This window comes from Geotrypetes seraphini, chromosome 18 (genome assembly GCF_902459505.1).
Source record: "Geotrypetes seraphini chromosome 18, aGeoSer1.1, whole genome shotgun sequence".
In the NCBI taxonomy this organism is placed as follows: domain Eukaryota; kingdom Metazoa; phylum Chordata; class Amphibia; order Gymnophiona; family Dermophiidae; genus Geotrypetes; species Geotrypetes seraphini.
Window position 1 is genome coordinate 47,061,139 of NC_047101.1, and position 23,682 is coordinate 47,084,820.

General features: G+C 51.9%; 1 protein-coding gene across 1 annotated transcript in view; it reads left to right on the forward strand.

The window, feature by feature from the left end:
- The window catches only part of MAML1 (mastermind like transcriptional coactivator 1), a 149,458-nt gene that overhangs the window by 63,057 nt on the left and 62,719 nt on the right, over window positions 1–23,682 (forward strand). The window contains exon 2 of the mRNA XM_033927230.1: window positions 1,780–3,201. Within this exon, the coding sequence (XP_033783121.1) occupies window positions 1,780–3,201 (1,422 nt within the window). The remainder of the gene's footprint in view (window positions 1–1,779; window positions 3,202–23,682) is intronic.

Here is a 23,682-nt window from a genome sequence, read left to right on the forward strand (position 1 = left end):
AAGGGCTGTGCCGTTGAACATGAAGTTTCTTGTGGCCATGGCTTCAGCTCTGCAGTTTTCTATGTTGCAAGCCTTGTGCAACGGGGATTCCTATTTCTGATTTCCGAAATATGGGATATCAGTTCGGATGGTACCACTATTTCTTTCTAGGGGGGGTGTGATCCTTTCTTTTATGTCATGCTCACTTTTCCTTCCTTCTTCCTGGGAGGAGAAATTGGGAGCAGTGCTTTTATTCACTGCATTTTTTGATACGTACGTAGCATTCTCCGTGAGCTCGGTTTCTAACGACTTTTAGTTGTTTATATCTCCTTTTTGTATTCTTCAAGGGACGCCTCAAACGTATGGCGGCGTCCGAAGCCTCCATCGCTTAATGGGTCCAGGAGGACATTCTTTATGTTTGCTTGCTGGCAGGGAAGCGGGTGGCGAAAGAACTTCATGACCATTCTGCCGGAGCGATGGCTACTTCTTGGGCTCGGCCCAGAGGTTTTTTTTCATGGAGGAGATTTGTCTCACGGCTAATTGGTCTTCCGAGAGTGCTTTCTCTCCACATTTCTGCTTGGATGTGGGGGCGCATGCGGTAGGGGCGTTTTGTGCTTCGGTTGTTGCGGAGGCGGCGTTTGCTTCCCACCCAGATTGAGGATTGCTTTGCTACATCCCATTGGTCTCTGGATTCATCTGCTGCTAGGGAAGGAAAAATTATGTTCTTACCTGTTAATTTTCTTTCCCTTAGATGCAGCAGATGAATCCAGAGCCCCACCCTTTCTGGATATTGTCTCTCGTTTTTTTCTTTTGCAACTTTCACAGTTTGTTATTATGGCAGGTTGTTTTCTGTATTATTGCATTTTGAGATTTGTTATGGGAAATAAGTTTTTTACATGCTATGCCTATTGATGGTTATGGATGCTTGGGCAAGGAGCTATACTAGATAAACAGGAGGAGTGCCAGCCAATAGGACCACCTGTTAATCAGTTTCTCTATCTCCGCCTGCTGGTAGATGTGAGCTATCCCATTGGTCTCTGGATTCATCTGCTGCGTCTAAGGGAAAGAAAATTAACAGGTAAGAACATAATTTTTCCATCTTGAGGGTAGCAGTGCCACTCTAGTATTATACTCCCTTGATTATCATTGCTACTGCAGTGGTTGATGGGGCATGGGCGCTTTACAGAAAAGGATCTGCTACTTTGGCAGATGCGTACTGGATTTTTCCAGGGAGCACTACCGGCTAATACTGATGAGATTACTGGTAAAACTCAGCTTTTTTTGTTTGTTTGTTTGTTTTCTCTGCCTCCTGTGATAGGAGTAGATAGCATCCACTTATGCAGAACAATGTAGCTGACTAAAAAAGAGAAAATTATTAAGGTAAGAGGCATAATTTCTCCATTTTTTGAATGTTTAGAATTAAATGTAGAAACTGTAGGAAAGCAATTCACACTTTGTATAGCACATAACACAATATTTTTAAAATTAAATATTTAGAGGTTTCTAATTGTTCATAGTTTCACAAATGTGTAAAAGAAAGGGAAAAGACTATTCATGATCTTTCCTTAATGGAATTAATTGTCAAAAGATTTAGTAGCAATTGGAGAATCATGCTCTACCCAGTATTGGTGGAGTTATGTTGGATAAGTCACAAATCTTTAAATGAAGTGTATGCTTGCCAGAAGCAGAATATTTCATAATATGTACTGGAATTGATACTGTGAGGAATGAGGGTTTAGAGATGTTAAAATTAATGAAATCCATATAATCACTCTTTTTTTTAACTTTGTATTCTTTCAGCAACTCCATGAGACGGTAAAAAGGCAGCTTGATAGTGCTGCCTCTCCGCAGAATGGTGACCAGCAGAATGGATATGGAGACATGTATTCTGTGTCCAAAAAACTACGTCATGAAGATGGTCTTAATGTAGTTGGTGGCTCCTCTAATGGAATACCTCATGTCTCTCCTTTGCATCAACTTGACAATAAGCCTCCAAATGGAGATACTCTGCAGCTCAATGGAACCCATCCACTCGGGCTAGATGGCATAAACAAAAAGTGTCTTCCAGATTCTAACATCCAGCTTAACGGAAGCAATGACACAGATGATGGTTTTCCACTATGTTTAAACAAAGAACTCAAGCAAGAACCAGTGGATGATCTGCCTTGCATGCTTGCTGGAGCTGGTGGTTCCATGTCTCAGAACAACTTAATGCCTGATCTCAATCTTAATGAGCAAGAGTGGAAAGAACTTATTGAGGAACTTAATAGATCAGTGCCTGATGAAGACATGAAAGACTTATTTAATGAAGACTTTGAGGAGAAAAAAGACTCTGAATCTTCAAATTCAACAACCCAGGCTCCATTAGCACAAGATATTCACATAAAAACTGAATTTTCTCCCGCAGCCTTTGAGCAAGAGCAAATGGGTTCGCCACAGGTGAGATCTACTTCATCAGGGCCATCTTTTATTGGGGCACCTTCTGTGTCTGTTAGTACTACATCCCCAGTGGTTGGTGGCTCTCAAACAATGTTTCAGTCAAGTCAGTCAGTAACTGAAAATCATAATCAGACAATGATGCAAACATCAAACCAGCCACCAAATGTGCAGAGACCTCTTTCCAGTGTATTAATGTCAGGGCAAACTGCAGGAACTGCCAAAGAGATGTCATCTTCACATCAGCTTCAACAGATTGCTGCCAAACAGAAGAGAGACCAGCTACTACAGAACCAACAGCAAGTTCATCAATCAAATCAGATACCTAATTGGTCACAATCTGGGCCCTCCCAGAGTCCACTTAGTGTTGCTTATAGCATGGAGAAACCCACAAGTCCTTCTGTTTATCAACAAGACTTCAGTAATCCAAAACTTATCATACCCAATATGGCAAACAAAAGCTCTCCAAGAGCTGCTGGGAACTACCTCCAGTCCAATCATGTGAATATTATGACCCACCAACCAAACAATTTAAACCAGAATCCAGTAGGTGGTCAGAGCTCCATGCTAGATTATGGCAACACCAAACCCCTCTCTCATTACAAAGAAGATTGTGGTTCAGGAATCTCGGCACAGGGTCAAAACAAAACACCTATTCTGGCATATCTTCAGCAACAACAGCGTCAGCAGCCACAGATACCACACATGAATGAGGAGCAAAATCAGCTGTTTTTGATGAAACAGAAAGCTGGAATTGCATATAGGCCTATGGTGCCACACAGTCAGGTAAGAGTTCTTAAAGGGAAAGGAGTAGAATATAAAATGCTTTTTTTTTTCCCTCTAATTATCAAATTATTATATACTTAGTAAAATACTTGAATTATGGGTTTTAAGGATTGAGAGATTTCATAGTAGATTTCTTTTTCATCTAAAGAGGTATGTGAAACATTTATGAGCAAAAATGGCATCTAGATACTAGTGAAAGATATCCAGCAGATATCTGATCCTCTAACCATCTTAAAATTCTTCAGATAAATGAATAATATCAAGGCAAGTATTGGAAAACCTTCATATGGGTGGTTAAAATGGAATGGTATTTTTATGAAGCCATTACAGAATCTATATCAGTGCATATAATTATATAAGCCAAATAATATGTTCATTTGTTTTCCCAAATATAACAAGGAAAGTTAAGTTAAATTCCTTGGTCAAGTTTTCTATTCTTCAAACAAACAGGGGATATTGATGACGCATCTGTGACAACTCAGCAGTAACAGTTAAAGCCTGACTTTACAGTAATATGTCTGAGAAATCCAAACAGATGCCCCCTTTTATAAAGGTTATTAAACCACAGCGTGGTGGTGGTCCCAATCTTTTTTTGCTCCTGGGCAGATACTGATTTTTGGTATCTGGATATTTGACTTTCATTGAATCCAACTATGCTGTATAGATATAATGTTGATAAGTTGTTAAGAAACTAAGTTGCTGATGTCTCAATGGATGCACTTGCCACTTATCTTGATGGGTAGAATCAATCTTTATACGATGATTCTCTTTCCTTATTGGCTGTTGCTGTATGTTCTCCAAACAATACCACATTCTCTCTTAACTAAAGATCTTTTGTAGTTACAGAAACTTTTAAGTCATTTTTTCTGGGGAAAGAAAAAGAAACAATTGAAATGGGCATTTTTGCTAGAAGGGTAGAATGATGGGGGTCTGGGAGTTTCTAACATGCGTTTATACAATTAGGCATGCCTTCTTAGACATAATAAGGACTGGGTTCTTTCTACTTCAGATTTCACAGATATGCAATTTGAGCGGAAGTAATACTGCCCTTGGCACAGGGACAAAGTGCGAAGTAATAAAATTTGCAGATGCACCAAACTATTTAGTGGAGTTGGGATAAAAGAGGACTTTGAAGATTTACAAAGGGACCTGAACAAACTAGGAGAGTGGGCTACGAGATGGCAGATGAAGTTTAATGTAGAGAAATGTAAAGTCTTGCATGTAGGAAACAGAAACCCGAAGTACAGCTATACGATGGGAGGGCTGGTAATGGGTGAAAGAACCCTAGAAAAGGACTTGGGGGTAATAGTGGACAAGACAATGAAGCCGTCGGCACAGTGCGCAGCGGCCTCAAAGAAGGCGAATAGAATGCTAGGTATTATCAAGAAAGGTATTACAGCCAGAACAAAATAGGTTATCCTGCGATGGTGCGCCCACATCTGGAGTACTGCGTCCAATATTGGTTGCCATACCTTAAGAAGGAATAAACTTGAACTTGAAATTTGTTACTCGAGAGGGTTCAGAAAAGAGCGACACGATTGATAAAAGGTATGGAAAACCTTTCATATGCTGAAAGATTAGAGAAACTGGGGCTCTTTTCCCTGGAAAAGCGGAGACTTAGAGGGGACATGATAGAGACTTACAAGATCATGAAGGGCATAGAGAAAGTGGAGAGGGACAGATTCTTCAAACTTTCGAAAGTTACAAGAACGAGAGGGCATTCTGAAAAATTAAGAGGGGACAGATTCAGAACCAATGCTAGGAGGTTCTTCTTCACCCAAATGGTGGTGGACACCTGGAATGCGCTTCCAGAGAGTGTGATAGGACAGAGTATGATATTGGGGTTCAAGAAGGGATTGGATGATTTCCTGAAGGAAAAGGGAATAGAAGGGTATAGATAGAGGATTACTATACAGGTCCTGAACCTGATGGGCCATCGCGTGAACGGACTGCTGGGCACGATGGACCTCTGGTCTGACCCAGCAGAGGCATTGCTTATGTTCTTATATATCAAATCTCCCCTGTCCCTCCTTTCCTCCAGAGTATAGATATTTACCGTATTTTCACGCAAATAACGCGCACCCGTATAAAACGCGCACACGGGTATAGCGCGCAGAAATCACGATGATATGTACAAAAACTTTGGTATACCGCGCTCACGGGTATACCGCGCATGCTGCCCGACGCTCCTTTCGCCCGCCCTGACTTTCCGACTCTCCGTTCACCCCCCCCTGACTTCCGTGCACTGTCCCCCCTTGAAGGTCTGTCCCCATCCTGAAAGCCTGATGCCCCCCCCCGACGTCCGATACATCCCTCCCCCCGAAGGACCGCCGACTCCCCAACAATATCGGGCCAGGAGGGAGCCCAAATCCTCCCGGCCACGGCGACCCCCTAACCCCACCCCGCACTACATTACGGGCAGGAGGGATCCCAGGCCCTCCTGCCCTCGACGCAAACCCCCCTCCCCCCAACGACCGCCCCCCCCAAGAACCTCCGACCGCCCCCCCAGCCGACCCGCGACCCCCCTGGCGACCCCCACGACCCCCCCACCCCCCTTCCCCGTACCTTTGGTAGTTGGGCCAGAAGGGAGCCCAAACCCTCCTGGCCACGGCGACCCCCTAACCCCACCCCGCACTACATTACGGGCAGGAGGGATCCCAGGCCCTCCTGCCCTCGACGCAAACCCCCCCCCCCCCCAACGACCGCCCCCCCCAAGAACCTCCGACCGCTCCCCCAGCCGACCCGCGACCCCCCTGGTGACCCCCACGACCCCCCCACCCCCCTTCCCCGTACCTTTGGTAGTTGGCCGGACAGACGGGAGCCAAACCCGCCTGTCCGGCAGGCAGCCAACGAAGGAATGAGTCCGGATTGGCCCATCCATCCTAAAGCTCCGCCTACTGGTGGGGCCTAAGGCGCGTGGGCCAATCAGAATAGGCCCTGGAGCCTTAGGTCCCACCTGGGGGCGCGGCCTGAGGCACATGGTCGGGTTGGGCCCATGTGCCTCAGGCCACGCCCCCAGGTGGGACCTAAGGCTCCAGGGCCTATTCTGATTGGCCCACGCGCCTTAGGCCCCACCAGTAGGCGGAGCTTTAGGATGGATGGGCCAATCCGGCCTCATTCCTTCGTTGGCTGCCTGCCGGACAGGCGGGTTTGGCTCCCGTCTGTCCGGCCAACTACCAAAGGTACGGGGAAGGGGGGTGGGGGGGTCGTGGGGGTCGCCAGGGGGATCGCGGGTCGGCTGGGGGGCGGTCGGAGGGTCGTGGGGGGGGCGGTCGTTGGGGGGGGGGGGGGGGTTTGCGTCGAGGGCAGGAGGGCCTGGGATCCCTCCTGCCCGTAATGTAGTGCGGGGTGGGGTTAGGGGGTCGCCGTGGCCAGGAGGGTTTGGGCTCCCTTCTGGCCCAACTACCAAAGGTACGGGGAAGGGGGGTGGGGGTCGCCAGGGGGGACGCGGGTCGGCTGGGGGGGCGGTCGGAGGTTCTTGGGGGGGGGCGGTCGTTGGAGGGAGGGGGGTTTGCATCGAGGGCAGGAGGGCCTGGGATCCCTCCTGCCCGTAATGTAGTGCGGGGTGGGGTTAGGGGGTCGCCGTGGCCAGGAGGGTTTGGGCTCCCTTCTGGCCCGATATTGTCGGGAAGTCGGCGGTCCTTCGGGGTGGGGGTGCGAGTGGTCCTGCCGGGGGGGGGGGATGTATCGGACGTCGGGGAGTCGGCCGTGCAAGAGGGCTTGGGCTCCCTCTTGCTCCGATCGTGGGTGCGGGTGGGAGCGCGTGCGAGCGGTCGTTCGGGGTGGGGGTGCGAGCGGTCCTGCTGGGGGGGGTGAGTCGGGCGGGGTGGGAACTATGTTTTAAAACTTTTGTATACCGCGCTCACGCATATAACGCGCGAGGGGTATGCGCGGTAGGTAAAAACGCGTATAACGCGCGCGTTATATGCGTGAAAATACGGTAGGTCTTTCAGTCTCTTCTTGTACTTCTTTTTGTTCAAACCCCTTACCATTTTCACCACCTTGTCTGGACCGCTTCAAGTCTTTTTATATCCTTCACCAGATACGGCCTCCAAAACTGAACATAATACTCCATGTGGCCGCACCAATGACCTATACAGGGGCAACAACACCTCCCTTCTACTGGTTACTCCTCTTTATCCCAGGACAAGCAGGCATGATATTCTCACATGTGGGTGACGTCATCTACGGAGCCCCGGCGCGGACAGCTTTTCAAGCAAACTTGATTAAAGTTTCAAGTTTGCACACTGCACCACGCATGTGCGTGCCTTCTCGCCCACTAGAGGGGGCATCCCACCTCGTGGTCCTCAGTTCAAATTTTTCCGCGGAGCAAGAAAGCCCTGTGGATCTGAGCTCCTGTGTTTTTGCCTTCTAGCTGCCGCGTTTAGTTGTTTTTCCCTTCGAATTAGTTCGCGGTGCTCTTTTCCTTTCGTTTCTTTTAAAAAAAAAAAAAAAAAAAGTCTTTCGTTTTTCGTCGGGTTCCGGGGGCTCCCGGAAGCCGTGGCCGCGGGACGCCGGTACGTTCCCGGCCTTCTTCTTTTTCTTCGTGGATGTCCCGTCCTGTTACGGGATTCAAAAAGTGCAGCCGGTGTGAGAGGTTGCTTTCCATCACTGACCCTCACCGGTGGTGCATTGTCTGTCTTGGGCCCGAACATCCGACAGACTCGTGTGATCGCTGTGCTACCTTCCAAAACAGGGCCCTTCGTCGCCGTAAGGCAAGAATGGCCGAATTGTTCGCCATCGACGCACCGCCTAAGGCCTCGACGCCGGCCTCGGCTTCGGCCCCGGCCTTGACCTCGGCCTCGGCGTCCTCGGGGCCCTCGGCCTCGCCTCGGCCCTCCTCCTCGAAAGCGTCGTCAGTGAAGCAAGCTTCGGGTAAGTCCTCTGTTCCATCCCCTTCAGCAAAGAAGCCATCCTCGAGTCAGGCCAAGGCGGGTGGGTCGACCCCGGCCCCGCATCGGACCTCGACTCCGCACACCCCGAGGGAATACTCGAGACCGAGGTCGCCCTCCAGGGAGTGTGCCCCGGACTCGGAACTCCCCACCTTCGTGGGGATTCCGGCCTTCCAGGATCTCCTCCGAGCTCTGATCTCATCGGAGCTGTCGGGAGCCCTGGAAGTGTTGCAGCGTGCTGCGGTTCCGGCGGCCTCGACCTCGGCCTGGACGCCTTCGGTCTCGGAGGCCCCGGCCTCGGCTCCCTCGGGAGCCCCGGCCTCAGCGACCTCGGTCTCGGGTACTGGGACCCCGTTCACCTCGGTCCCGGCCCCGCCCCGGACCTCGACCTCGGGGGAACCCCCTGAGCGGAGTGTAAGGCCCAAAGAAAAGTTGCGCAGAGTGCGCCGTCTTTCCTCCTCTTCCTCCGGGTCTTCCAGACACACCTCGCCCTCGACGCGACCTCGGACGGGGCGTCGATCGAGGAAGTCTAAGCGGCCCCGAGGCTCCCCTCGGCGCGACCGCTCCTTGTCGTTCGGGGGCGAGGCGTTGCAGGTGTCGGAGTTGCGCCTCGACAACCCGAGGCTCCTCCGCTCACCCCATGGGAAGTCTTCCCGGGCCGCCTCGCCGAGGAAACGGGAGAGTGTCCCACGAACCCCGGGGTCCTCACCCAAGGGTTCTGCGAGGAGGACAACTTCCCCTTCCCCCTCGAGGGCCCTCGAGAGGGGATCCTGGGATTCGGGATCGGTTAGGGATCCTCATTATTCCCATGAGGCCTCCCCCCTCTCCTCGGTGGGGCGGTCGAGAACCCCCTCTCCCCAGGCTAGGCCGTCCTCATTTTCATCCTTCGTTCAGGACATGGCCCAAGCCCTGGGGATTGACCTGATGGTAGGCTCTCGATATTCCAAAGAGTTTTTGGAGGAACAGGACCTCCCCATTCTTCCGAGGGAGGTGCCTAGACTCCCTCTCAACAGTGTCCTTCTGCAAACCTGGCTGAAGAACTTGTCAAACCCTCTTACAGTCACGTCTGTGCCTTCAAAAATGGAATCAAAGTATAGGACGATTCCCCCTAAAGGGTTCGATAAGGCGCAGCTCTCACACCAGTCTCTTCTGGTGGAGTCTGCTCTTAAAAAATCACAGCCCTCACGGGTTTCTGCGGCGGTTCCACCAGGCAGGGAGGGGCGGACCCTGGACAAGTTTGGCCGCCGCCTCTATTCAAATTCCCTGATGGCCACCAGGGTTCTAAACTACGCCTTCACCTTTTCCTCCTTTTTGCGTGGTATGGTGAAGGACCTTCCTCAATATCGGAACTCGTTACCGGACTCCCAAAGAGCAGGATTCGACAAGTTTATGTCCAACCTGTCTCAATTGCGGTTGTACCTATTCCATGCAGTGTACGACGCCTTTGAGCTGGTTTCGAGGGTGTCGGCCCTCGCGGTGGCCATGCGCCGCTTGGCCTGGCTTCGCACCCTCGACATGGACCCAAACCTGCAGGAACGCCTGGCAGACTTGCCTTGTGTGGGGTCCGAGTTATTCGACGAGTCATTGGATGCGGCGACCAAGCGCTTGTCGGAACAGGAGCGCTCTCTAGCATCCCTGGTCCGACCCAAACCTAGGCCCCCGCCGCAGAAACCCTTTCGGCCTCCGCCGCGCCGATACCCTCAGAAGTCGACCCCGGCTTTCTCGAGACCGCCTCCGAGACGTCCGTCTCAGCGAGGCAGAGGGGGACAACCCCAAGCCCCGGCGCAGGGCCCTTCTAAGCCAGCGCCTTCCTTTTGACGGGATGAGCGGACGGGGCGGGTTCCCCTCCGCACTTTCTCAGGAACCCCTTCCTATCGGGGGCCGTCTTCGGTTCTTCCGGGAGGCATGGACCGGGATTACCTCAGACGCTTGGGTGCTCCGGATCGTCTCTGAGGGCTACTCGCTCAACTTTGTGTCCTCGCCGCCGGACAGTCCCCCAAGTTTAGTCCCCTGCAACCGTTCGCAGCTACCGACCCTTATAACCGAAGCCAAAGCCCTCTTGAAGCTTCGGGCGGTCGAGCCGGTCCCCAAGGACCAGTGGGGTACGGGGTTTTACTCCCGCTACTTTTTGGTTCCAAAAAAGACCGGGGACCTGCGCCCCATACTGGACCTCAGGAAGCTCAACAAATTCCTGGCCCGGGAGAAGTTTCGAATGCTATCTCTCCCGGTTCTGTACCCCCTCTTGGGGGAAGGGGACTGGATGTGCTCCCTCGACCTGAAGGAAGCATACACCCATGTTCCGGTGCACCCCGCCTGTCGAAGATTCTTACGATTCCAGGTGGGGGACCTCCACCTCCAGTACAGGGTACTGCCCTTCGGCCTGGCCGCGTCCCCACGAGTATTCACGAAGTGCATGGTGGTGGTTGCAGCAGCCCTCAGGTCACGTGGACTCCATGTGTTCCCTTACCTGGACGATTGGCTCATCAAAGCCCCGACCAGGGAGGGGGTTATCTCAGCGACCCGACAGTCTATTGCCTTCCTGCAAACTCTCGGGTTCGAGATAAACTTTCCAAAGTCTCAGTTGAGACCGTCGCAGTCTCTTCAATTCATAGGTGCGGTGCTGGACACGGTGCGCCTCCGCTCCTACCTGCCGACCCAGCGGTTGGAAGCCTTGGTACGGATGAGCCGCCAGGTCTCCCAACTATCGAGGGTCTCGGCCAAGCGCATGATGATGCTGCTGGGCCATATGGCCTCGACGGTACATGTCACGCCGTTTGCGAGGCTACACCTGAGGATCCCTCAGTGGACCCTCGCGTCCCAGTGGCGCCAGGAGTGCGACCCGGCGTCTCGCCTCATTTCGGTAACTCCGCCCTTGCGGAAATCGCTGCGTTGGTGGACAGACTCTTCAAATCTGTCCATGGGACTATTGTTTCGCACTCCGCCTTTTCGCAAGGTCCTGACCACGGACTCCTCGGAGTACGCGTGGGGAGCCCATCTCGACGGTCTTCGCACGCAGGGCCTGTGGTCGTCAGAAGACCGCCAGTGTCATATCAACGTGCTAGAGCTGCGAGCCATCTTCCTAGCACTTCGAGCCTTCGTTCACATATTGCAGGACCAGGTGGTCCTCGTCCGCACGGACAATCAGGTAGCAATGTATTATGTGAACAAGCAGGGAGGAACGGGGTCATGGCCCCTCTGCTCCGAAGCTCTTCGCCTCTGGGAGTGGGCGACCTCCCGGAACATCTTCCTCCGGGCGGTCTACATCCAAGGAGAACGGAATTGCCTGGCGGACAAACTGAGTCGACTTCTGCAACCGCACGAGTGGACTCTACACTCAGCAGTTCTACGCGAGGTCTTCGCTCGCTGGGGAACGCCACAGGTGGATCTGTTTGCCTCTCCGGAGACACACAAACTACCACTATATTGTTCTCGGATGTACTCGCAGGACCGTCTGGAAGCGGATGCATTCCTACTCGACTGGGAAGGGAGGTTCCTGTATGCATTCCCTCCGTTCCCTCTGATCATGCGAACGCTGGTACACCTAAAATCGTCCACGGCCACGATGATTCTCATAGCACCTCGGTGGCCGCGCCAGCACTGGTTCTCCCTGCTGCTCCAGCTCAGTGCCAGAGAGCCTCTCCCCCTGCCTGTCTCTCCTTCTCTGCTGTCTCAGAGTCAAGGATCCATGTTACATCCCAATCTGCAGTCATTGCACCTGACAGCCTGGTTTCTTGTTCCCTGACTCCTCCGGACCTGTCTCAATCGGTGAAGGAGGTGTTGGAAGCCTCCCGCAAGATCTCGACGAGGCTTTGCTATGCGCAGAAATGGACCAGGTTTTCCACCTGGTGCTCGTCTTTTCACCTGGATCCGGTATCAGTTCCGGTATCCTCGGTTCTAGAATATTTGTTCCATTTGTCGCGCTCCGGCTTGAAAACCACTTCGGTACGGGTTCATCTCAGTGCGATTTCTGCTTTCCACCAACCTCTGGAGGGACGCCCTCTGTCACTCCATCCCTTGGTGACACGCTTCATGAAAGGGTTACTCAGGGTTTGTCCCCCTCTTAAGCCCCCGTCAGTCGTGTGGAATTTGAATGTGGTTCTGGCTCAACTGATGAAACCCCCGTTTGAGCCACTCAACAAGTCCCTCTTAAAATTTCTGACTTGGAAGGCGGTGTTTCTAATTGCCCTCACCTCCGCCAGGCGGATCGGGGAGTTGCAAGCCTTGGTTGCGGACCCTCCTTTCACTGTCTTTCATCACGACAAGGTGGTTCTCCGCACCCATCCTAAGTTTTTACCTAAAGTTGTTTCTGACTTCCACCTCAATCAGTCCATTGTCCTTCCTGTGTTCTTCCCGAAGCCCCACTCCCATCCCGGCGAGACGGCGCTTCACACGCTTGACTGTAAGAGGGCGTTGGCATTTTATCTTCAACGCACCAGGCCTCATCGGAAGGTTCCTCAATTGTTTTTGTCCTTCGATCCCAATCGATTAGGGCACCCAGTTTCCAAGCGCACTCTGTCTAACTGGTTGGCCGCTTGCATTTCCTTTTGCTACGCTCAGGCTGGCCTTCCTCCCCCGGGTCGAGTCACGGGGCACAAGGTCCGAGCGATGGCAGCTTCGATAGCTTTCCTCCGATCCACCCCGATGGAGGACATATGTAAGGCTGCCACTTGGTCTTCGGTTCATACATTCACCTCTCATTACTGTCTGGACACTTTATCCAGGAGTGACGGCCGGTTTGGCCAGTCAGTTTTGCAAAATCTGTTTTCCTAAATTGCCATCCTCCCACCTGCCCTTTTTTGGTTAGCTTGGAGGTCACCCACATGTGAGAATATCATGCCTGCTTGTCCTGGGATAAAGCACAGTTACTTACCGTAACAGGTGTTATCCAGGGACAGCAGGCATATATTCTCACAACCCGCCCGCCTCCCCGGGGATGGCTTCCTTGCTAGTTATGGAACTGAGGACCACGAGGTGGGATGCCCCCTCTAGTGGGCGAGAAGGCACGCACATGCGTGGTGCAGTGTGCAAACTTGAAACTTTAATCAAGTTTGCTTGAAAAGCTGTCCGCGCCGGGGCTCCGTAGATGACGTCACCCACATGTGAGAATATATGCCTGCTGTCCCTGGATAACACCTGTTACGGTAAGTAACTGTGCTTTCTATACAGCCTAGCATCCTTCTGGCTACAGCCACCGCCTTATCACACTGTTTAGATGCCTTTAGATCCTCAGACACAATCACCCCAAGGTCCCCTCTCTCCATCTGTGCTCTCTCCATCTGTGCTCCATCTCTCTCCTCCCAACACATACGGTTCCCTCAGATTTCTACCCCACAAATAAATCACTCTGCACTTCTTCGCATTGAATTTTAGTTGCCAGATGCTAGACCATTCTTCTAACTTTTGCAGATCTTTTTTCATGTTTTCCACTCCCTCCGGGGTGTCCACTCTATTACAAATCTTGATATCATTTTCAAAAATGCTAACCTTACCTTCTAACCCTTCAGCAATGTCGCTCACAAACATATTGAACAGAATCTGTCCCAGCACCAATCTTTTAGGAACTCCACTACTCACCTGTCCCTCTGAGCGAATTCCATTTACCACTATCCTCTGGTGTCTTGTTTGTCAACCAGTTTCTAATCCAGTTCACCACTTTGGGTACTAACTTCAACCCATGGAGTTTATTTAAGAGCCTCCTAAGAGGAACCATGTCAAAGGCTTTGCCGAAATCTTAGTAAATTATATCTAGCGCACATCCTTGATCCAGTTCTCTGGTCACCCAGTCAAAGAATTCAATCAGATTTGTTTGGCATGATTTACCTTTAGTAAACCGATGTTTCCTCAGATCTTGTAATCCACTAGATTCTAAGAATTTTACTATCCTTACCTTCAGCAATGTTTCTGTTATTTTTACAATAACTGAAGTGAGTCTTACCAGCCTGTAGTTTCACGCTTCATCTCTGCAACCACTTTCGGAGAAGAGGGACCACATCCGCTCTTCTCCAGTCCCGCGGAACCTCTCGCATCCTTAAAGATTTATTGAACAATTCTTTAAGAGGACCTGTCAGAACCTCTCAGAGCTCCCTGAATATCATGGGATGGAGCCCATGTGATCCCATAGCTTTGTCCACTTTCAATATTTCAAGTTGTTCATAAACACTTTCTTCCGTGAATGGTGTGGCATTCACTCCATTCTCAGGTGTAACTTTGCTGACCAATTGTAGTCCTTCTCAATGTTTTTCTTCTGTGAACACTGAACAGAAATATTTAGAAACATGATGGCAGATAAAGGCCAAATGGCCCATCCAGTCTGCCCATCCGCAATAACCATTATCTTCCATTTGCCTATCACAGGCTTTCTTGAAATCAGACAGTCTCTGTCTCTACCACCTCTACCGGGAGACTTCCACGCATCTGCCACCCTTTCTGTAAAAAAAATATTTGTTTAGATTACTCCTGAGCCTATCATCTTTTAACTTCATCCTATGCCCTCTCATTCCAGTGTTTCCTTTCAAATGAGAGACTCGACTTGAGTGCATTTACGACACATAGGTATTTAAACATGTCGTATAGAAACATAGAAGATGACGGCAGAAAAGGGCTACAGCCCATCAAGTCTGCCCACTCTGCTTACCCAACCCCTGTCTATGCCCTAATGACCCAATTTCCTTATCTTGACCTTCGTAGGGATCCCACATGAGTATCCCATTTATTCTTAAAGTCTGGCACACTGTCTACCTCGATCACCTGCACTGGAAGCTTGTTCCAATGATCAACCACTCTCTCTGTGAAGAAATACTTTCTGGTGTCGCCATGAAATTTTCCACCCCTGAGTTTGAGCGGGTGCCCTCTTGTGGCCGAGGGTCCCTGAGAAAAAAAATATCATCTTCCACTTTGACACGTCCCGTGAGGTACTTAAATGTTTCGATCATGTCTCCCCTCTCCCTACGTTCCTCGAGAGTGTAGAGCTGCAATTTGTTCAGTCTCTCTTCGTACGAGAGACCCTTGAGCCCCGAGATCATCCTGGTGGCCGTCCGCTGAACCGATTCAATTCTGCGCACATCTTTACTGTAATGTGGCCTCCAGAATTGCACACAGTACTCCAGATGAGGTCTCACCATGGCCCTGTACAACGGCATTATGACTTCAGGCTTTCAGCTGACGAAACTTCTATTGATACAACCCAATATCTGCCTTGCCTTAGATGAAGCCTTCTCCACTTGATTGGCAGTTTTTATGTCTGCACTGATGATTACTCCTAAATCTCGTTCTGCTGAAGTCCTAGTTAAAGTTTCTCCGTTCAAGAAGTACGTCCTGCATGGATTTCCGCTTCCGAGGTGCATGACCTTACATTTCTTAGCATTGAAGCCTAGCTGCCAGGTTGAGGACCAACTTTCCAATGTAAGCAGGTCCTGCGCCATATAATTCTGTAAACTGCATTCACTTACTATATTACATAGTTTGGCGTCATCGGCGAATAGTGTTATTTTACCTTGAAGCCCCTCTCGCGCCTTTCCTCCAAAGAATATAGATTGAGATCTTTAAGACTGTCCCCATACGCCTTATGACTAAGACCATGCACCATTTTAGTAGCCTTCCTCTGGACCGAAGCCATCCTTTTTATATCTTTTTGAAGGTGCGGCCTCCAGAATTGTACACAATATTCTAAATGAGGTCTCACAAGAGTCTTACACAGGGGCATCAATACCTCCTATTTCCTACTGGCCATACCTCTCAGTATTTATCCTAGCTTTTGCTTTCACCTTTTTTCATCCTGTTTGGCCACCTTAAGATCATCAAATGCAATCACACCCAAGTCCTGTTCTTCTGTCGTGCACATAAGTTCTTCAACCCCCTAAACTGTACCATTCCCTCAGGCTTTTGCAGCCCAAATGCTTTTGCAACCTTGCATTTCTTAACATTAAATTTTAGCTGCCAAATTTCAGACCATTCTTCAAGCTTCACCAGGTCTTTCTTCATGTTATTCACACCATCCTCGGTGTCTACTCTATTGTAGATTTTGATATCAGCCGCAAAGAGGCAAATCTTACCTGACAGCCCTGCAGAAATATTGTTTATAAAAATGTTAAAAAGAACAGGCCCAAGAATAGAACCTTAAGGCACACCACTGGTAACATCCCTTTCCTCAGAGCAATCTCCATTGATCACTACCCTCTGTCGCCTTCCACTCAACCAGTGCTTGATCCAACCCGTCACTTTGGGATCCATCCCGAGGGCACTCGGTTTATTTATTAGATGTCTGTGTGGAATACTGTCAAAGGCTTTGCTAAAATCTAAATACACCACATCTAGTGCATTCTCTCCAATTCTCTGGTCACTCAGTCATGCTTGTCTTCTGTGTTCCTGCTCCCAGCGCTTCAGCTGTGACCACAGAACAGAAATATTTGTTAAGCAATTCAGCCTTTTCTTTATCAGCTTCTATATATTTCTCCTATTCAACTTTGAGTCTCACAATGCCACTTCCCTAGCAACAGCAGCAGATGAATCCAGAGACCAATGGGATAGCCCACATCTACCAGCAGGCGGAGATAGAGAAACTGATTAACAGGTGGTCCTATTGGCTGGCACTCCTCCTGTCTCATCAGTATGCTCTATCTCCCAGCAGGTGCAAGTCGCTGTTCAACTAGCTCCTGGATTATGGCGGTGGCTGGATAACTAATTTCTCCTGTTGAGGTTTGCTCTTCAGTGAGACTGCATTTCTATTTCTCCTGTTGAGGTTTGCTCTTCAGTGAGACTGCATTTCTATTTCTCCTGTTGAGGTTTCCCTCTTCAGTGAGACAGGGGTGTCCGGCTGGACGGTGCCGGCTTTAGAGGTTACACTTGGGCCCTCCCTTGTCCCTGCCTCACCCTCCCTCCAGTGATAGAGGGCCTGCCTTGGTCTCTCATTTCTTCTTTCCCTTAAAAAAAAAAAAAAAAAAAGAGAGACCACATGGGCTGAATTGCATTTCTACCCTGCATGTGCTGAGAGACCGGTATTTCAGGCATCTATCTGTACTGAAACCGAGGTTGTAAATATTTGCTCACATGGTTGGAACTGTGCGTGTGCGGGTTTTGTCCTGTCTGGTGTGGCATGGCGGTTTGGTGGTTTCTCGTTGCCGCGCTGAATTCGGTGCGGTGGTGACAATGTTTTCTTGCCTGTCAGGTATGACGGATTGGTGTATTGAATTCAAGGAAGGGCCCGGGTATATACTTCGGGTTACTTGGAAGAGTTGTTCCATTCCCGCGTGCGGGAAGCACATGTTTGTTTACTGCCCTGTAGAGCACGTCGTGGCTTCGCGCCATTGTGTTTACTGCGTGCCCCGGCGTTTTTCAATTGTGTGGCAGTTAGCTACAGGGGTGTTATTACGGCCGCTCTATGGAGCAGGCACATTTCTCCTTGTTAAACGGTATTATCCCAGGACAAGCAGGCAGCATATTCTCACATGTGGGTGACGTCATCTACGGAGCCCCAGCGCGGACAGCTTTTCAAGCAAACTTGATTGAAGTTTCAAGTTTGCTACACTGCACCACGCATGTGCATGCCTTCTTGCCCACTAGAGGGCGCATCCCACCTCGTGGTCCTCAGTTCAGTTTTTTCCGCGGAGCCAGAAGCCCTGTGGAAATTGAGCTCCTATTTTTCAGCCTTCTGACACCGCGTCTGGGTTGTTTAGCTCGGTCGCTGTGCTTTGTTTATTGTTTTTTCTTCATAGTCCGTCGGTTTTCGTCAAAAAAAAAAAAAACCAAGGTTTGTTTCCTCCGTTCGGCTCCGGGGGCTCCCGGGAGCCGCGGCTGCGGGACTTCGTTCGTTCCCGGCCCTTTTCTTTTTCATGTCCCGTCCCTCGACGGGCTTTAAGAAATGCACCCGGTGTGAGCGGTTACTTTCTATCACTGACCCCCACCGGTGGTGCTTGCTCTGCCTGGGACCCGAGCATCCGACTAACTCCTGCGATCGGTGTTCCACTCTTCAGGCTAGAGCGCTCCGTCGACGCCGCGCCAGGATGGCGGAGCTTTTTACAGTTGACTCCGCGCCCGGGAAGGCCTCGAAGTCGGCCTCGGCCCCGGCCTTGACCTCGGCGCCTTCGGCGTGCCTCGACCTCGACTTCGAAGCCGACGCCAGCGACCAAACCGGCCTCGGGTAAGTCCTCTTTTCCATCCCCGACTCCAGGGTCGTCGAAGAAGCCATCCTCGAGTTTCTCTGCGGCGGGTGGGTCATCCTCGGCCCCGCCCAGGACTCCGGCCACTCCCTCCAGGGAGCATCCCCCGGCCTCGGACCTGCCTACCATGGTTAGGATCCCGGCGTTCCAGGACCTGCTCCGAGCATTGATTTCCTCGGAGCTGTCTGGCGCCCTCGAACAACTGCAGCGAGCTGCGACTTCGTCTGCTTTGGCCTCGGGGGCACCGACCTCGGCGACCTCGGTCTCGACTCCCTCGGTTTCGACTACCGGAGCACCACAGACCTCGACCTTGCCCTCGACCTCGGGGGCCCCGCCTGAGAGCAGCGTTCAGCCCCGGGACAGGGTGCGCAGAGTGAGACGGATTTCCTCCTCCTCCTCCTCGAGGTCCTCCCGGGGTTCCTCGCCCTCGGGCCGGCCTCGGGCGAGGCGTCGCCCGAGGAAGCCGAAGCGTTCGCGAGGCTCTTCTCGGCGACGTGGTCGCTCCTCGCCGCTCGGGGGCGAGACCTTGCGGGCTTCGGAGCTTCGTCTCGACAACCCGAGGCTTCTCCGTTCCCCTGCGAGAGGGGGTTCTCGTGACTCCTCGCCGAGGAAAAGGGGGCGTACCTCGGTCCCTCGGACGCCTGGGACGTCTCCAAGGGGATCTTCGAGGCGGAGACGTTCCCCGACCCTCTCGAGACCATTAGATTTGGCCTCATGGGGCTCGGGTTACGGTAGGGAGCCCCGTTATTCTCACGAGCCCTCCCCCTTTTGTTCGGCGGAGAGGTCGAGAACTCCCTCCCCACCGGCCAGGCAGTCCTCCTTCTCTGGCTTCGTGCAGGACATGGCACGTGCCTTGGGCCTGGACCTCATGGCTGGGTCACAATATACTAAGGAGTTCCTCGAGGAGCAGGACCTCCCTGCTCCCCCAAGGGAATCCCCTCGGCTACCCCTGAACAAGGTCCTTCATCAGACCTTGCTTAAGAACTTGACTTCACCTCTTACAGTCGCAGCGGTGCCGTCTAAGATGGAGTCCAAGTACAGGACGATACCACCCAAGGGTTTTGAGAAGGCTCAACTTTCCCACCAGTCTCTACTGGTCGAGTCTGCGCTCAAAAAGACGCAACCCTCCCGGGTTTCTGCGGCGGTTCCGCCCGGCAGGGAGGGTCGGACCCTTGACAAGTTTGGTCGTCGCCTCTATGCCAATTCTTTCATGGCAACCAGGGCGTTAAATTATGCCTTTACCTTTTCCTCTTATCTACGTGCCATGGTAAAGGATTTGCCCCAATATCATGAGGCCTTGCCGGACTCCCGCAAGGAAGGGTTCGACAGGTTTGTGTCCAACCTGTCTCAATTGCGGTTGTACCTTTTCCATGCGGTGTACGATACGTTTGAGCTGGTGTCGAGGGTGTCGGCCTTTGCGGTAGCTATGCGCCGGTTGGCATGGCTACGCACCCTCGATATGGACCCAAACCTGCAGGAACGCCTTGCGGACTTGCCTTGCGTGGGGTCCGAATTATTCGATGAATCCCTGGAGGCGGCGACCAAACGGCTCTCGGAACAGGAGCGCTCGTTAGCCTCCTTGGTCCGTCCGAAACCTCGAGCCACGCCGCAGAAACCCTTCCGGTCTCCCCCGAGGAGGTACCCTCAAAATTCGACCCCGGCTTTTTCAAGGCCGCCGCCTCGGTGCCCCCCTCGACAGGGCAGAGGGGGACAAACCAAAGCTCCAGCGCAGGGTCCTGCCAAGCCCGCGCCGTCCTTTTGACGGGATAGGCGGAAGGGGCCGGCCCCCCTCCGCCATTGCGCCGGACCCCCTTCCCATAGGGGGTCGACTCCGGTCCTTTTACGCGGCCTGGACCGAGATAACATCCGATGCTTGGGTGCTCCGGATCGTCTCCGAGGGCTACTCTCTCAATTTTTCCTCTGCGCCACCGGAACATTCACCGGGGGCTTGCCCATACAACCGGACCCAGCTCCCCGTCCTCATGGCCGAGGCCAGGGCCTTGTTGAGGCTTCGAGCGGTGGAACCTGTTCCCTCCGACCAGCGGGGGCGGGGGTTTTACTCCCGTTACTTTTTGGTCCCAAAGAAGACCGGGGACTTGCAGGACTTGCCCCATTCTAGACCTCAGGAAGCTCAACAAGTTCCTGGTCCGGGAGCAGTTCCGGATGTTGTCACTTCCGGTATTATATCCTCTCTTGGAGGAAGGGGACTGGATGTGCTCCCTAGACCTGAAGGAAGCGTACACCCATGTTCCGGTGCATCCCGCTTTCCGCAAATTCTTACGGTTCCAGGTGGGCGAGCTGCACCTGCAGTACAGAGTCCTCCCCTTCAGCCTGGCCTCGTCCCCTCGAGTCTTCACGAAGTGTATGGTGGTAGTCGCTGCAGCCCTGAGGTCTCGGGGGCTTCAGGTCTTCCCTTACCTGGACGATTGGCTGATCAAGGCCCCGACCAGGGAAGGGGTTATCTCAGCGACCCTACAGTCTATCGCCTTCCTTCAACGACTAGGTTTCGAAGTGAACTTTCCCAAGTCCCAATTATGCCCGACCCAATCACTTCAGTTTATAGGCGCAGTGCTGGACACTGTTCGCCTCCGTTCATTCCTTCCTCCTCCGCGGTTGGAGGCTTTGGTGCGGTTGGGTCGGCTGATCCTTCAGCTGTCGCTGGTGTCGGCCCAGCGCATGATGATGCTTCTGGGCCACATGGCCTCGACGGTCCACGTCACGCCGTTTGCCAGGCTGCATATGAGAATTCCTCAGTGGACTCTGGCCTCTCAGTGGCGCCAGGAGTGCGATCCGGTCTCTTCTCGCATAACGGTGACTCCTTCTTTGAGACGCTCGCTCCGTTGGTGGACCGACTCTTCGAATCTTTCAGGGGGTTTGCTCTTTCTCGACCCTCCACATCGCAAGGTTCTAACCACGGAGTACGCATGGGGGGCCCACCTCGACGGTCTGCGGACCCAGGGCCTGTGGTCGGCGGAGGACCGCCGCTGTCACATCAATGTGTTGGAGCTTCGCGCCATCTTTCTGGCGGCTCGAGCATTTTGCCACCTGCTCCGCGATCAGGTAGTCCTCGTGCGAATGGACAACCAGGTGGCCATGTATTATGTGAACAAGCAAGGTGGGACAGGCTCTTGGCCCCTTTGCCGGGAAGCTCTGCGCCTTTGGGAATGGGCGATCTCCCAGAACATCTTCCTACGGGCGGTCTATATACAGGGGGAACAGAACTGCTTGGCCGACAAACTCAGTCGGCTTCTTCAGCTGCACGAGTGGTCACTCAACTCCAGAGTCCTGCGCGAGGTCTTCTCCCCTATCCTTTTCAACATCTACATGTCCTCTCTGAAACTACTTCATCTATCCCCCCTAGAAACTCTCTACTCCTACGCTGACGACATCCTCATCCTCCTTGAGACCGACTCGAACCTCTCTAACCTCACCGAAAACATATCCTCATGTATCACGAACCTCCAATCCTGGGCCCAATCTGTACAAATGAAACTAAATGAGTCCAAAACAAAACTACTTTGGCTCGGCCCTATTTCAGACCATTTACCCTCCTCCATTCCACTACCTTCCGGCCCCACTCTCCAGCTCAAGTTTTCAAGCAAAGTCCTAGGCTTCATCCTAGACTCCTCCCTCTCCTTCAGTGATCACCTCAACTCCCTGGTAAAAAAATGCTTCTTTAGCCTCCATATGTTGAGGAAAGTAAGATCCTACTTTCACCATTCTCATTTCGCCATCCTCGTTCAATCCACCATCCTCTCCAGACTGGACTACTGCAACTCCCTCTATATATGCCTAACTAAGAAAAACCTCCACAGACTTCAACTAATTCAGAACGCCGCGGCCAAGCTTATTTTCACAAAGGGCAAGTTTGATCACGTCTCCCCTCTCCTCTCCAAGCTTCACTGGCTCCCAGTATACTCCAGAGTCCTCTACAAATGTGCCTGCTTATCCTTCAAGATTCTACATGGCATCCTACCCCCCGTTATCCCACTCCTTTGGAATTCCTCTAACCCACTCTCCTCTAGATCCTCCCAAAAACTGAAACTATCTTTCCCATCTACAAAAGGTATATCCCGCGCGGGAAAACTTGGAACATCCCTCCCTTTTAGAACCACAGAACTCTGGAACAACCTCCCATCCCCGCTCAGAAATGTTAGCTCCTTCCAATCCTTCCGTAAACATCTGAAAACTTGGCTCTTTTCAAAAATATAATCACCCCTCGTTCTCTAGTACCCTGTTCCCTCCCTATCTTCTTATTCCCTCTCCCATATCCATCTTTGTAGTTTCCTTTTCCTCCTAACCTCTGTAAACCGTGCCGAGCTCTGTGCTTGCGGAGATGATGCGGTATACAAACCTAAGGTTTAGCTTAGTTTAGTTTAGTTCGACCGCTGGGGGACTCCGCAAGTGGACCTGTTTGCCTCCCCGGAAACTCACAAACTACCCCTGTATTGTTCTCGGGTGTACTCCCCGGATCGTCTGGAAGCGGACGCCTTCCTTCTCGACTGGGGAGGGAGGTTCCTTTATGCGTTTCCTCCTTTTCCCCTGATTTTGAGGACGTTGGTTCGTCTCAAATCGTCCAGAGCCGCTATGATTCTCATTGCGCCTCGGTGGCCTCGTCAACACTGGTTCTCCCTGCTTCTTCAACTCAGTGTCAGGGAGCCTCTGCTTCTGCCTGTGTTTCCCTCTCTGCTATCTCAGAGTCGGGGTTCGCTGTTACATCCCAATCTTCGGTCGTTACACCTAATCGCTTGGTTCCTTTCCCCTTGACTTCGGTCCAGGTTTCACGGTCGGTGCGGGAAGTTTTGGAAGCCTCGCACAAGGTCTCGACCAGGCTTTGTTATTCCCAGAAGTGGACCAGGTTTTCCTCCTGGTGTTCCTCGTGTCATCTGGAGCCGGATTCGGTCCCGGTGTCTTCGGTACTGGACTATTTGTTACATTTGTCTAATTCCGGCCTGAAGACGACATCTGTCCGGGTACATCTCAGTGCCATTTCGGCTTTCCATCGGCACTTGGATGGACGTTCTCTTTCGCTTCATCCTCTGGTGACGCGTTTCATGAAGGGTCTAATCAATGTTTGTCCCCCTCTGAAGCCCCCTCCTGTCGTTTGGAATTTGAATGTTGTCTTAACTCAACTGATGAAACCTCCCTTTGAGCCTATCGACAACTCTCCCCTGAAATTTCTTACTTGGAAGGTGGTATTTCTGATTGCTCTCACATCTGCTCGACGGATTAGTGAGTTGCAAGCTTTGGTTGCGGACCCGCCTTTCACTGTGTTTCATCATGACAAGGTGGTTCTCCGCACCCATCCTAAATTTTTACCTAAAGTTGTGTCTGATTTCCACCTCAATCAGTCCATTGTCCTTCCTGTGTTTTTTCCTAAGCCCCACTCCCATCCGGGCGAGACGGCGCTCCACACGCTTGACTGTAAGAGGGCG